General features: G+C 44.2%; 1 protein-coding gene across 1 annotated transcript in view; it reads left to right on the top strand.

Annotated features, from left to right (window-relative positions):
* The window catches only part of LOC106591735 (T-box transcription factor TBX18), a 37,769-nt gene extending 26,411 nt beyond the window's left edge, over positions 1-11,358 (top strand). The window contains exons 7-8 of the mRNA XM_045721249.2: positions 1,689-1,777; positions 10,557-11,358. Coding sequence (XP_045577205.2) covers positions 1,689-1,777; positions 10,557-10,981 — 514 coding nt within the window. The 3' untranslated portion in view covers positions 10,982-11,358. The remainder of the gene's footprint in view (positions 1-1,688; positions 1,778-10,556) is intronic.
* The last annotated feature ends 3,252 nt before the right edge of the window (positions 11,359-14,610 follow it).

The raw sequence follows: 14,610 nt of genomic DNA, 5'->3' as shown, positions 1-14,610 counted from the left end.
GTATAGTGGGGGGTATCAGGGTGAGGTATAGTGGGGGGTAGCAGGGTGAGGTATAGTGGGGTAGTAGCAGGGTGAGGTATAGTGGGGGGGTAGCAGGGTGAGGTATAATGGGGGGGTAGCAGGGTGAGGTATAGTGGGGGGGTAGCAAGGTGAGGTATAGTGGGGGGTAGCAGGGTGAGGTATAGTGTGGGGGGTAGCAGGGTGAGGTATAGTGGGGGGTAGCAGGGTGAGGTATAGTGGGGAGGTAGCAGGGTGAGGTATAGTGGGGGGGTAGCAGGGTGAGGTATAGTGGGGGGTAGCAGGGTGAGGTATAGTGGGGGGTAGCAGGGTGAGGTATAGTGGGGGGTAGCAGGGTGAGGTATAGTGTGGGGGGTAGCAGGGTGAGGTATAGTGGGGGGTAGCAGGGTGAGGTATAGTGTGGGGGGTAGCAGGGTGAGGTATGGTGAGGTATAGCAGGGTGAGGTATAGTGTGGTGGGTAGCAGGGTGAGGTATAGTGGGGGGTAGCAGGGTGAGGTATAGTGGGGGGGTAGCAGGGTGAGGTATGGTGAGGTATAGCAGGGTGAGGTATAGTGTGGGGGGTAGCAGGGTGAGGTATAGTGGGGGGTAGCAGGGTGAGGTATAGTGGGGGGTAGCAGGGTGAGGTATAGTGTGGGGGGTAGCAGGGTGAGGTATAGTGTGGGGGGTAGCAGGGTGAGGTATGGTGAGGTATAGCAGGGTGAGGTATAGTGTGGTGGGTAGCAGGGTGAGGTATAGTGGGGGGTAGCAGGGTGAGGTATAGTGGGGGGGTAGCAGGGTGAGGTATGGTGAGGTATAGCAGGGTGAGGTATAGTGTGGGGGGTAGCAGGGTGAGGTATAGTGGGGGGTAGCAGGGTGAGGTATAGTGGGGGGTATCAGGGTGAGGTATAGTGTGGGGGGTATCAGGGTGAGGTATAGTGGGGGGTAGCAGGGTGAGGTATAGTGTGGGGGGTGCAGGGTGAGGTATAGTGGGGGGGTAGCAGGGTGAGGTATAGTGGGGGGTATCAGGGTGAGGTATAGTGTGGGGGGTATCAGGGTGAGGTATAGTGGGGGTAGCAGTGAAGTTCATACAGAAATGCTTTATCGAGATCGGTATGGAAGAACTTGACTGGCTCTGACCTCAACTCCATCGAACACCTTTGGGATTAATTGGAACAACGACTGCAAACCAGGCCTCATCGCCCAAAAACAGTGCACTTCCTCACTAATACTCTTCTTGCTGAATAACAAACAGCAATGTTCCAACAACTAGTGGAAGCCTTCCAGAGAGTGGAGGCTGTTATAGCAGCAAAGGGGGGACCAACTCCATATTAATGACTTCCCAGAAGAGTGGAGGCTGTTATAGCAGCAAAGGGGGGGACCAACTCCATATTAATGACTTCCCAGAAGAGTGGAGGCTGTTATAGCAGCAAAGGGGGGGACCAACTCCATATTAATGACCATGATTTTGGGATGAGATGTCGGACAAGCAGGTGTCCACATCCTGTTGGCCACATGGTGAATCTGACGCTATGAATGTGTTTGTGGATAATCTAACTGTGTGTGTGTGTGTGTGTGTGTGTGTGTGTGTGTGTGTGTGTGTGTGTGTGTGTGTGTGTGGTGTGTGTGTGTGTGTGTGTGTGTGTGTGTGTGTGTGTGTGTGTGTGTGTGTGTGTGTGTGTGTGTGTTGCAGGATGGGCCTGGAGGTTCTGGCTGACTCGTACGGGTTTTGGCCTTCTCTCAGAACCATGACGTTTGAAGACATCACTGGAATGAAACAAGGTGACAGCTACAACAACTTTCTGAGTTAATGTCCATGTCTATAATGATACAGCTGATACTGTCTGTCTATAATGATACAGCTGATACTGTCTGTCTATAACGATACAGCTGAAACTGTCTGTCTATAATGATACAGCTGATACTGTCTGTCTATAATGATACAGCTGATACTGTCTGTCTATAACGAAACAGCTGATACTGTCTGTCTATAATGATACAGCTGATACTGTCTGTCTATAATGATACAGCTGAAACTGTCTGTCTATAATGATACAGCTGATACTGTCTGTCTATAATGATACAGCTGATACTGTCTGTCTATAATGATACAGCTGATACTGTCTGTCTATAATGATACAGCTGATACTGTCTGTCTATAATGATACAGCTGATACTGTCTGTCTATAACGATACAGCTGATACTGTCTGTCTATAACGATACAGCTGATACTGTCTGTCTATAATGATACAGCTGATACTGTCTGTCTATAATGATACAGCTGATACTGTCTGTCTATAACGATACAGCTGATACTGTCTGTCTATAATGATACAGCTGATACTGTCTGTCTATAACGATACAGCTGTTACTGTCTGTCTATAACGATACAGCTGATACTGTCTGTCTATAATGTTACTGATACAGCTGATACTGTCTGTCTATAACGATACAGCTGATACTGTCTGTCTATAATGTTACTGATACAGCTGATACTGTCTGTCTATAATGATACAGCTGATACTGTCTGTCTATAATGATACAGCTGATACTGTCTGTCTATAACGATACAGCTGATACTGTCTGTCTATAACACTACAGCTGTTACTGTCTGTCTATAACGATACATCTGATACTGTCTGTCTATAATGTTACTGATACAGCTGATACTGTCTGTCTATAATGATACAGCTGATACTGTCTGTCTATAATGATACAGCTGATACTGTCTGTCTATAATTATACAGCTGATACTGTCTGTCTATAATGATACAGCTGATACTGTCTGTCTATAATGATACAGCTGATACTGTCTGTCTATAATGATACAGCTGATACTGTCTGTCTATAATGATACAGCTGATACTGTCTGTCTATAACGATACAGCTGATACTGTCTGTCTATAATGATACAGCTGATACTGTCTGTCTATAACGATACAGCTGTTACTGTCTGTCTATAACGATACAGCTGATACTGTCTGTCTATAATGTTACTGATACAGCTGATACTGTCTGTCTATAATGATACAGCTGATACTGTCTGTCTATAATGATACAGCTGATACTGTCTGTCTATAATGATACAGCTGATACTGTCTGTCTATAACGATACAGATGATACTGTCTGTCTATAACAATACAGCTGTTACTGTCTGTCTATAACGATACAGTTGATACTGTCTGTCTATAACGATACAGCTGAAACTGTCTGTCTATAATGATACAGCTGATACTGTCTGTCTATAATGATACAGCTGATACTGTCTGTCTATAACGATACAGCTGATACTGTCTGTCTATAATGATACAGCTGATACTGTCTGTCTATAATGATACAGCTGAAACTGTCTGTCTATAATGATACAGCTGATACTGTCTGTCTATAATGATACAGCTGATACTGTCTGTCTATAATGATACAGCTGATACTGTCTGTCTATAATGATACAGCTGATACTGTCTGTCTATAATGATACAGCTGATACTGTCTGTCTATAACGATACAGCTGATACTGTCTGTCTATAACGATACAGCTGATACTGTCTGTCTATAATGATACAGCTGATACTGTCTGTCTATAATGATACAGCTGATACTGTCTGTCTATAACGATACAGCTGATACTGTCTGTCTATAATGATACAGCTGATACTGTCTGTCTATAACGATACAGCTGTTACTGTCTGTCTATAACGATACAGCTGATACTGTCTGTCTATAATGTTACAGATACAGCTGATACTGTCTGTCTATAACGATACAGCTGATACTGTCTGTCTATAATGTTACTGATACAGCTGATACTGTCTGTCTATAATGATACAGCTGATACTGTCTGTCTATAATGATACAGCTGATACTGTCTGTCTATAACGATACAGCTGATACTGTCTGTCTATAACACTACAGCTGTTACTGTCTGTCTATAACGATACATCTGATACTGTCTGTCTATAATGTTACTGATACAGCTGATACTGTCTGTCTATAATGATACAGCTGATACTGTCTGTCTATAATGATACAGCTGATACTGTCTGTCTATAATTATACAGCTGATACTGTCTGTCTATAATGATACAGCTGATACTGTCTGTCTATAATGATACAGCTGATACTGTCTGTCTATAATGATACAGCTGATACTGTCTGTCTATAATGATACAGCTGATACTGTCTGTCTATAACGATACAGCTGATACTGTCTGTCTATAATGATACAGCTGATACTGTCTGTCTATAACGATACAGCTGTTACTGTCTGTCTATAACGATACAGCTGATACTGTCTGTCTATAATGTTACTGATACAGCTGATACTGTCTGTCTATAATGATACAGCTGATACTGTCTGTCTATAATGATACAGCTGATACTGTCTGTCTATAATGATACAGCTGATACTGTCTGTCTATAACGATACAGATGATACTGTCTGTCTATAACAATACAGCTGTTACTGTCTGTCTATAACGATACAGTTGATACTGTCTGTCTATAATGATACAGCTGATACTGTCTGTCTATAACGATACAGCTGATACTGTCTGTCTATAACATTACAGCTGATACTGTCTGTCTATAACGATACAGCTGCTACTGTCTATAACGATACAGCTGATACTGTCTGTCTATAATGATACAGCTGATACTGTCTGTCTATAATGATACAGCTGATAATATCTGTCTATAATGATACAGCTGATACTGTCTGTCTATAATGATACAGCTGTTACTGTCTGTCTATAATTTTACTGATACATCTGATACTGTCTGTCTATAACGATACAGCTGATACTGTCTGTCTATAACGATACAGCTGATACTGTCTGTCTATAACGATACAGCTGATACTGTCTGTCTATAATGTTACTGATACAGCTGATACTGTCTGTCTATAATGATACAGCTGATACTGTCTGTCTATAACGATACAGCTGATACTGTCTGTCTATAACGATACAGCTGTTACTGTCTGTCTATAACGATACAGCTGTTACTGTCTGTCTATAACGATACAGGTGATACTGTCTGTCTATAACGATACAGCTGATACTGTCTATAATGATACAGCTGATACTGTCTGTCTATAACGATACAGCTGATACTGTCTATAACGATACAGCTGATACTGTCTGTCTATAATGATACAGCTGATACTGTCTGTCTATAACGATACAGCTGATACTGTCTGTCTATAATGATACAGCTGATAATGTCTGTCTATAATGATACAGCTGATACTGTCTGTCTATAATGATACAGCTGTTACTGTCTGTCTATAATTTACAGATACATCTGATACTGTCTGTCTATAACGATACAGCTGATACTGTCTGTCTATAACGATACAGCTGATAATGTCTGTCTATAATGTTACTGATACAGCTGATACTGTCTGTCTATAATGATACAGCTGATACTGTCTGTCTATAACGATACAGCTGATACTGTCTGTCTATAATGTTACTGATACAGCTGATACTGTCTGTTTATAATGATACAGCTGATACTGTCTGTCTATAATTATACAGCTGATACTGTCTGTCTATAACGATACAGCTGTTACTGTCTGTCTATAATGATACAGCTGATACTGTCTATAACGATACAGCTGATACTGTCTGTCTATAATGATACAGCTGATACTGTCTGTCTATAACGATACAGCTGATACTGTCTGTCTATAATGATACAGCTGATACTGTCTGTCTATAACGATACAGCTGATACTGTCTGTCTATAATGATACAGCTGATAATGTCTGTCTATAATGATACAGCTGATACTGTCTGTCTATAATGATACAGCTGTTACTGTCTGTCTATAATTTACTGATACATCTGATACTGTCTGTCTATAACGATACAGCTGATACTGTCTGTCTATAACGATACAGGTGATACTGTCTATAATGATACAACTGATACTGTCTGTCTATAATGATACAGCTGATACTGTCTGTCTATAACGATACAGCTGATACTGTCTGTCTATAACGATACAGCTGTTACTAACTGTCTGTCTATAACGATACAGCTGTTACTAACTGTCTGTCTATAACGATACAGCTGATACTGTCTGTCTATAATGATACAGCTGATACTGTCTGTCTATAACGATACAGCTGATACTGTCTGTCTATAACAATACAGCTGATACTGTCTGTCTATAACGATACAGGTGATACTGTCTATAATGATACAGCTGATACTTTGGCTATAATGATACAGCTGATACTGTTTATAACGATACAGCTGATACTGTCTGTCTATAACGATACAGCTGATTCTGTCTGTCTATAACGATACAGCTGATACTGTCTGTCTATAATGATACAGCTGATACTGTCTGTCTATAATGATACAGCTGTTACTGTCTGTCTATAACGATACAGCTGATACTGTCTGTCTATAACGATACAGCTGATACTGTCTATAATGATACAGCTGATACTGTCTGTCTATAACGATACAGCTGATACTGTCTGTCTATAACGATACAGCTGATACTGTCTGTCTACAACGATACAGCTGATACTGTCTGTCTATAATGATACAGCTGATACTGTCTATAACGATACAGCTGATACTGTCTGTCTATAACGATACAGCTGATACTGTCTGTCTATAACGATACAGCTGTTACTGTCTGTCTATAATGTTACTGATACAGCTGATACTGTCTGTCTATAATGATACAGCTGATACTGTCTGTCTATAACGATACAGCTGATACTGTCTGTCTATAACGATACAGCTGTTACTGTCTGTCTATAACGATACAGCTGATACTGTCTGTCTATAACGATACAGGTGATACTGTCTATAATGATACAGCTGATACTGTCTGTCTATAACGATACAGCAGATACTGTCTATAACGATACAGCTGATACTGTCTGTCTATAATGATACAGCTGATACTGTCTGTCTATAACGATACAGCTGCTACTGTCTATAACGATGCAGCTGCTACTGTCTATAACGTTACAGCTGATACTGTCTATAACGATACAGCTGATACTGTCTATAATGATAGAGCTGATACTGTCGCTGCGTCTGCATAACGATACAGCTGGATACTGTCTGTCTATAATGAAACAGCTGATAATGTCTGTCTATAATGATACAGCGGTTACTGTCTGTCTATAACGATACAGCTGATACTGTCTGTCTATAACGATACAGCTGATAATGTCTGTCTATAACGATACAGCTGATACTGTCTGTCTATAATGATACAGCTGATACTGTCTGTCTATAATGATACAGCTGATACTGTCTGTCTATAACGATACAGCTAATACTGTCTGTCTATAACAATACTGCTGATACTGTCTGTCTATAACGATACAGCTGATCTGTCTGTCTATAATGTTACTGATACAGCTGATACTGTCTGTCTATAACGATACAGCTGATACTGTCTGTCTATAACGATACAGCTGATACTGTCTGTCTATAACGATACAGCTGATACTGTCTGTCTATAATGATACAGCTGATACTGTCTGTCTATAACGATACAGGTGATACTGTCTATAATGATACACCTGATACTGTCTGTCTATAATGATACAGCTGATACTGTCTGTCTATAACGATACAGCTGACACTGTCTGTCTATAACGATACAGCTGTTACTAACTGTCTTTCTATAACGATACAGCTGATACTGTCTGTCTATAACGATACAGCTGATTCTCTGTCTAAAATGATACAGCTGATACTGTCTGTCTAATGTTACTGATACATCTGATACTGTCTGTCAATAACGATACAGCTGATACTGTCTGTCTATAATGAAACAGCTGATAATGTCTGTCTATAATGATACAGCTGATACTGTCTGTCTATAATGATACAGCTGTTACTGTCTGTCTATAATGATACAGCTGATACTGTCTGTCTATAACGATACAGCTGATACTGTCTGTGTATAACGTTACAGCTGTTACTGTCTGTCTATAATGATACAGCTGATACTGTCTGTCTATAATGATACAGCTGATACTGTCTATAACGATACAGCTGTTACTGTCTGTCTATAACGATACAGCTGATACTGTCTGCCTATAATGATACAGCTGATACTGTCTGTCTATAACGATACAGCTGATACTGTCAGTCGATAACGATACAGCTGATACTGTCTATAACGATACAGCTGATTACTGATACTGATACTGGTTTCTCTGACCCCGTCTGTCTGTCTATAATGATACTGGTGTATCTGACCCCCTGCCTGTCTATAATGATACTGGAGTGTCTGACCCCCTGTCTGTCTGTCTGTCTGTCTGTCTGTCTGTCTGTCTGTCTGTCTGTCTGTCTGTCTGTCTGTCTGTCTGTAATGATACTGGTGTCTGACCCCCTGTCTGTCTGTCTGTAATGATACTGGTGTCTGACCCCCTGTCTGTCTGTCTATAATGATACTGGTGTCTCTGACCCCCTGTCTGTCTGTCTATAATGATACTGGTGTTGCTGACCCCCTGTCTGTCTGTCTATAATGATACTGGTGTCTCTGACCCCCTGTCTGTCTGTCTATAATGATACTGGTGTCTCTGACCCCCTGTCTGTCTGTCTATAATGATACTGGTGTTGCTGACCCCCTGTCTGTCTGTCTATAATGATACTGGTGTCTCTGACCCCCTGTCTGTCTGTCTATAATGATACTGGTGTCTCTGACCCCTGTCTGTCTGTCTATAATGATACTGGTGTCTCTGACCCCTGTCTGTCTGTCTATAATGATACTGGTGTTTCTGACCCCCTGTCTGTCTGTAATGATACTGGTGTCTCTGACCCCCTGTCTGTCTGTCTATAATGATACTGGTGACTCTGACCCCCTGTCTGTCTGTCTATAATGATACTGGTGTCTCTGACCCCCTGCATGTCTGTCTATAATGATACTGGTGTTTCTGACCCCCTGTCTGTCTGTAATGATACTGGTGTCTCTGACCCCCTGTCTGTCTGTCTGTCTGTAATGATACTGGTGTCTCTGACCCCCTGTCTGTCTGTCTGTCTGTAATGATACAGGTGTGTCTGACCCCCTGTCTGTCTGTCTATAATGATACTGGTGTCTCTGACCCCCTGTCTGTCTGTCTATAATGATACTGGTGTCTCTGACCCCCTGCATGTCTGTCTATAATGATACTGGTGTTTCTGACCCCCTGTCTGTCTGTAATGATACTGGTGTCTCTGACCCCCTGCCTGTCTGTCTGTCTATAATGATACTGGTTTCTCTGACCCCCTGTCTGTCTGTCTATAATGATACTGGTTTCTCTGACCCCCTGTCTGTCTGTCTATAATGATACTGGTGTCTCTGACCCCCTGTCTGTCTGTCTATAATGATACTGGTGTCTGACCCCCTGTCTGTCTGTCTATAATGATACTGGTGTCTGACCCCCTGTCTGTCTGTCTATAATGATACTGGTGTCTCTGACCCCCTGTCTGTCTGTCTATAATGATACTGGTGTCTGACCCCCTGTCTGTCTGTCTATAATGATACTGGTGTCTCTGACCCCCTGTCTGTCTGTCTATAATGATACTGGTGTCTCTGACCCCCTGTCTGTCTGTCTATAATGATACTGGTGTCTCTGACCCCTGTCTGTCTGTCTATAATGATACTGGTGTCTCTGACCCCTGTCTGTCTATAATGATACTGGTGTCTGACCCCCTGTCTGTCTGTCTATAATGATACTGGTGTCTGACCCCCTGTCTGTCTGTCTATAATGATACTGGTGTCTCTGACCCCCTGTCTGTCTGTCTGTAATGATACTGGTGTCTCTGACCCCCTGTCTGTCTGTCTGTAATGATACTGGTATATCTGACCCCAGTCTGTCTATAATGATACTGGTGTCTATGACCCCCTGCCTGTCTGTCTGTCTATAATGATACTGGTGTCTGACCCCCTATCTGTCTGTCTATAATGATACTGGTGTCTGACCCCCTATCTGTCTGTCTATAATGATACTGGTGTCTGACCCCCTGTCTGTCTGTCTGTAATGATACTGGTGTCTCTGACCCCCTGTCTGTCTGTCTATAATGATACTGGTTTCTCTGACCCCCTGTCTGTCTGTCTATAATGATACTGGTGTCTCTGACCCCTGTCTGTCTGTCTATAATGATACTGGTGTCTGACCCCCTGTCTGTCTGTCTATAATGATACTGGTGTCTCTGACCCCCTGTCTGTCTGTCTATAATGATACTGGTGTCTCTGACCCCTGTCTGTCTGTCTATAATGATACTGGTGTCTGACCCCCTGTCTGTCTGTCTATAATGATACTGGTGTCTCTGACCCCCTGTCTGTCTATAATGATACTGGTTTCTCTGACCCCCTGTCTGTCTGTCTATAATGATACTGGTGTCTCTGACCCCCTGTCTGTCTGTCTGTCTATAATGATACTGGTGTCTGACCCCCTATCTGTCTGTCTATAATGATACTGGTGTCTCTGACCCCCTGTCTGTCTGTCTATAATGATACTGGTGTCTCTGACCCCCTGTCTGTCTGTCTATAATGATACTGGTGTCTCTGACCCCATGTCTGTCTCTCTGCAGGAATCCCGGGGTCGCATGGAGGTTCATCTCACCTGCTCTCTTCTTCTCCTTGCTCCTCCCCGTTCAAGGTGTGCTCTCTCTCTCCCCTGGACTACACCGTCAGCCGACCAACACACGCGCACAACCTCCATCGCTACGGAAACCCCGCCTCCCACTTCCCCCATCCTGCGTCGCGAAGACCGTCGGCTTATGACAGTGATGTATTCTGCTCTCAGATTGGCTACCTGCAACCTGTCCCCCTCCAGTACGGTCTCTATGGTTACTCCAACCCCCTTACTCACATCGCAGCCAACCCAGACAAGATGGCGGTTGCTGGTGGCGCTGTGTCCAATCGGAACCCTTTCCTCGGCTCCTCCCCAAGTAGGAACACTGACGGACAGTCTGGGCATGCTCAATGGAGACCAGCAGGCCAACTTCCTGTTTGACTCTCGGACGTTGGGATTGTCTGTGAGCCAGTCAGAGAGGGGAGGGGCTTCACAGGTCACCGCCCACATGAGACATGAGACATGTTTCTAAAAACCTGACCCTCTCGATGTTTCTAATGGCAACAGGCTGCAGCTGCTCCGTGGAGAGGGTGTGGTGTGGGAATCACCAGCCAATGAGGATTGACGAGACATCTCACAGACCTATGGGGAGAAAGAGAGCGACAGCTTTGGAGACTGTTTGTGTTGAAGAGAGAGAACTACGCCCACTAATGGGATATTGTTATTAGGTACCCGTTGTTGTTGTTATTGATGTTGATTTTTTCTAAGCATCTGATTAAAGGAATAAATGGACACTACGAGATACTGAAACATCTGCAGAGGTCTGGTGTAAACAATTCTGGAGACAGACTCCAGTTATAAACAGAGACGGAGAGACAGACTCCAGTTATAAACAGAGACGGAGAGACAGACTCCAGTTATACACAGAGACAGAGACAGAGAGACAGACTCCAGTTATAAACAGAGACGGAGAGACAGACTCCAGTTATAAACAGAGACGGAGAGACAGACTCCAGTTATACACAGAGACAGAGACAGAGAGACAGACTCCAGTTATAAACAGAGACAGAGAGACAGAGAGACAGACCCCAGTTATAAACAGAGACAGAGAGACAGACTCCAGTTATACACAGAGACAGAGAGACAGACTCCAGTTATACACAGAGACAGAGACAGAGAAACAGACTCCAGTTATAAACAGAGACAGAGAGACAGACTCCAGTTATAAACAGAGACAGAGAGACAGACTCCAGTTATAAACAGAGACAGAGAGACAGACTCCAGTTATACACAGAGACAGAGAGACAGACTCCAGTTATACACAGAGACAGAGAGACAGACTCCAGTTATAAACAGAGACAGAGAGACAGACTCCAGTTATACACAGAGACAGAGACAGAGAGACAGACTCCAGTTATAAACAGAGACGGAGAGACAGACTCCAGTTATAAACAGAGACGGAGAGACAGACTCCAGTTATAAACAGAGACGGAGAGACAGACTCCAGTTATAAACAGAGACAGAGAGACAGACTCCAGTTATAAACAGAGACAGAGAGACAGACTCCAGTTATAAACAGAGACAGAGAGACAGACTCCAGTTATAAACAGAGACAGAGAGACAGACTCCAGTTATAGACAGAGACAGAGAGACAGACTCCAGTTATAAACAGAGACAGAGACAGAGAGACAGACTCCAGTTATAGACAGAGACAGAGACAGACTCCAGTTATACACAGAGACAGAGACAGAGAGACAGACTCCAGTTATAGACAGAGACAGAGAGACAGACTCCAGTTATACACAGAGACAGAGAGACAGACTCCAGTTATAAACAGAGACAGAGAGACAGACTCCAGTTATAAACAGAGACAGAGAGACAGACTCCAGTTATAAACAGAGACAGAGAGACAGACTCCAGTTATAAACAGAGACAGAGAGACAGACTCCAGTTATACACAGAGACACAGAGACAGAGAGACAGACTCCAGTTATACACAGAGACACAGAGACAGAGAGACAGACTCCAGTTATAAACAGTAGTAGTCAGTAGTCTAGGTGACAGTAGGGTGGTAGTCTAGGTGACAGTGTGGTGGTAGTCTAGGGGGCAGTGTGGTGGTAGTCTAGGGGACAGTGTGGTGGTAGTCTAGGTAACAGTGTGGTGGTAGTCTAGGGGACAGTAGGGTGGTAGTCTAGGTGACAGTGTGGTGGTAGTCTAGGTGACAGTGTGGTGGTAGTCTAGGGGACAGTGTGGTGGTAGTCTAGGTGACAGTGTGGTGGTAGTCTAGGTGACAGTGTGGTGGTAGTCTAGGGGACAGTGTGGTGGTAGTCTAGGTAACAGTGTGGTGGTAGTCTAGGTAACAGTGTGGTGGTAGTCTAGGTAACAGTGTGGTGGTAGTCTAGGGGACAGTGTGGTGGTAGTCTAGGTAACAGTGTGGTGGTAGTCTAGGTAACAGTGTGGTGGTAGTCTAGGTAACAGTGTGGTGGTAGTCTAGGGGACAGTGTGGTGGTAGTCTAGGTAACAGTGTGGTGGTAGTCTAGGTAACAGTGTGGTGGTAGTCTAGGGGACAGTGTGGTGGTAGTCTAGGTGACAGTGTGGTGGTAGTCTAGGGGACAGTGTGGTGGTAGTCTAGGTAACAGTGTGGTGGTAGTCTAGGTAACAGTGTGGTGGTAGTCTAGGTAACAGTGTGGTGGTAGTCTAGGGGACAGTGTGGTGGTAGTCTAGGTAACAGTGTGGTGGTAGTCTAGGTGACAGTGTGGTGGTAGTCTAGGTAACAGTGTGGTGGTAGTCTAGGTAACAGTGTGGTGGTAGTCTAGGTGACAGTGTGGTGGTAGTCTAGGTAACAGTGTGGTGGTAGTCTAGGTAACAGTGTGGTGGTAGTCTAGGTGACAGTGTGGTGGTAGTCTAGGGGACAGTGTGGTGGTAGTCTAGGGGACAGTGTGGTGGTAGTCTAGGTAACAGTGTGGTGGTAGTCTAGGTGACAGTGGGTGGTAGTCTAGGTGACAGTGTGGTGGTAGTCTAGGTGACAGTGTGGTGGTAGTCTAGGTGACAGTGTGGTGGTAGTCTAGGTAACAGTGTGGTGGTAGTCTAGGTGACAGTGTGGTGGTAGTCTAGGGGACAGTGTGGTGGTAGTCTAGGTGACAGTGTGGTGGTAGTCTAGGTGACAGTAGGGTGGTAGTCTAGGTGACAGTGTGGTGGTAGTCTAGGTGACAGTAGGGTGGTAGTCTAGGGGACAGTAGGGTGGTAGTCTAGGGGACAGTGTGGTGGTAGTCTAGGTAACAGTAGGGTGGTAGTCTAGGGGGCAGTGTGGTGGTAGTCTAGGTAACAGTGTGGTGGTAGTCTAGGTGACAGTGTGGTGGTAGTCTAGGTGACAGTGTGGTGGTAGTCTAGGTGACAGTAGGGTGGTAGTCTAGGGGACAGTGTGGTGGTAGTCTAGGTGACAGTGTGGTGGTAGTCTAGGTGACAGTAGGGTGGTAGTCTAGGGGGCAGTGTGGTGGTAGTCTAGGTGACAGTGTGGTGGTAGTCTAGGTGACAGTGTGGTGGTAGTCTAGGTGACAGTAGGGTGGTAGTCTAGGTGACAGTAGGGTGGTAGTCTAGGTAACAGTGTGGTGGTAGTCTAGGGGACAGTGTGGTGGTAGTCTAGGTGACAGTAGGGTGGTAGTCTAGGGGACAGTGTGGTGGTAGTCTAGGGGACAGTGTGGTGGTAGTCTAGGTGACAGTAGGGTGGTAGTCTAGGTGACAGTAGGGTGGTAGTCTAGGTGACAGTGTGGTGGTAGTCTAGGTGACAGTGTGGTGGTAGTCTAGGGGACAGTGTGGTGGTAGTCTAGGGGACAGTAGGGTGGTAGTCTAGGTGACGGCCAGGACAGAAGTTGATCTTAGATTTCCAAAAACATGAAGACATCCTAACCCATTACACACACACACACACACAAACAACTACACACATATACACACATATACACACACATGTCCACACACACACACAAGCATACAGACACACAAACATACACACACACACACACACACACAGCCAAGCACCGCCACTCCCCCTTTAGACAGGACAGAATGTA

The sequence above is a fragment of the Salmo salar genome, chromosome 06 (assembly GCF_965601325.2).
Source record: "Salmo salar chromosome 06, fSalSal1, whole genome shotgun sequence".
NCBI classification, from domain to species: Eukaryota; Metazoa; Chordata; class Actinopteri; order Salmoniformes; family Salmonidae; genus Salmo; species Salmo salar.
This window is presented reverse-complemented; position numbering and strand designations above follow the sequence as displayed.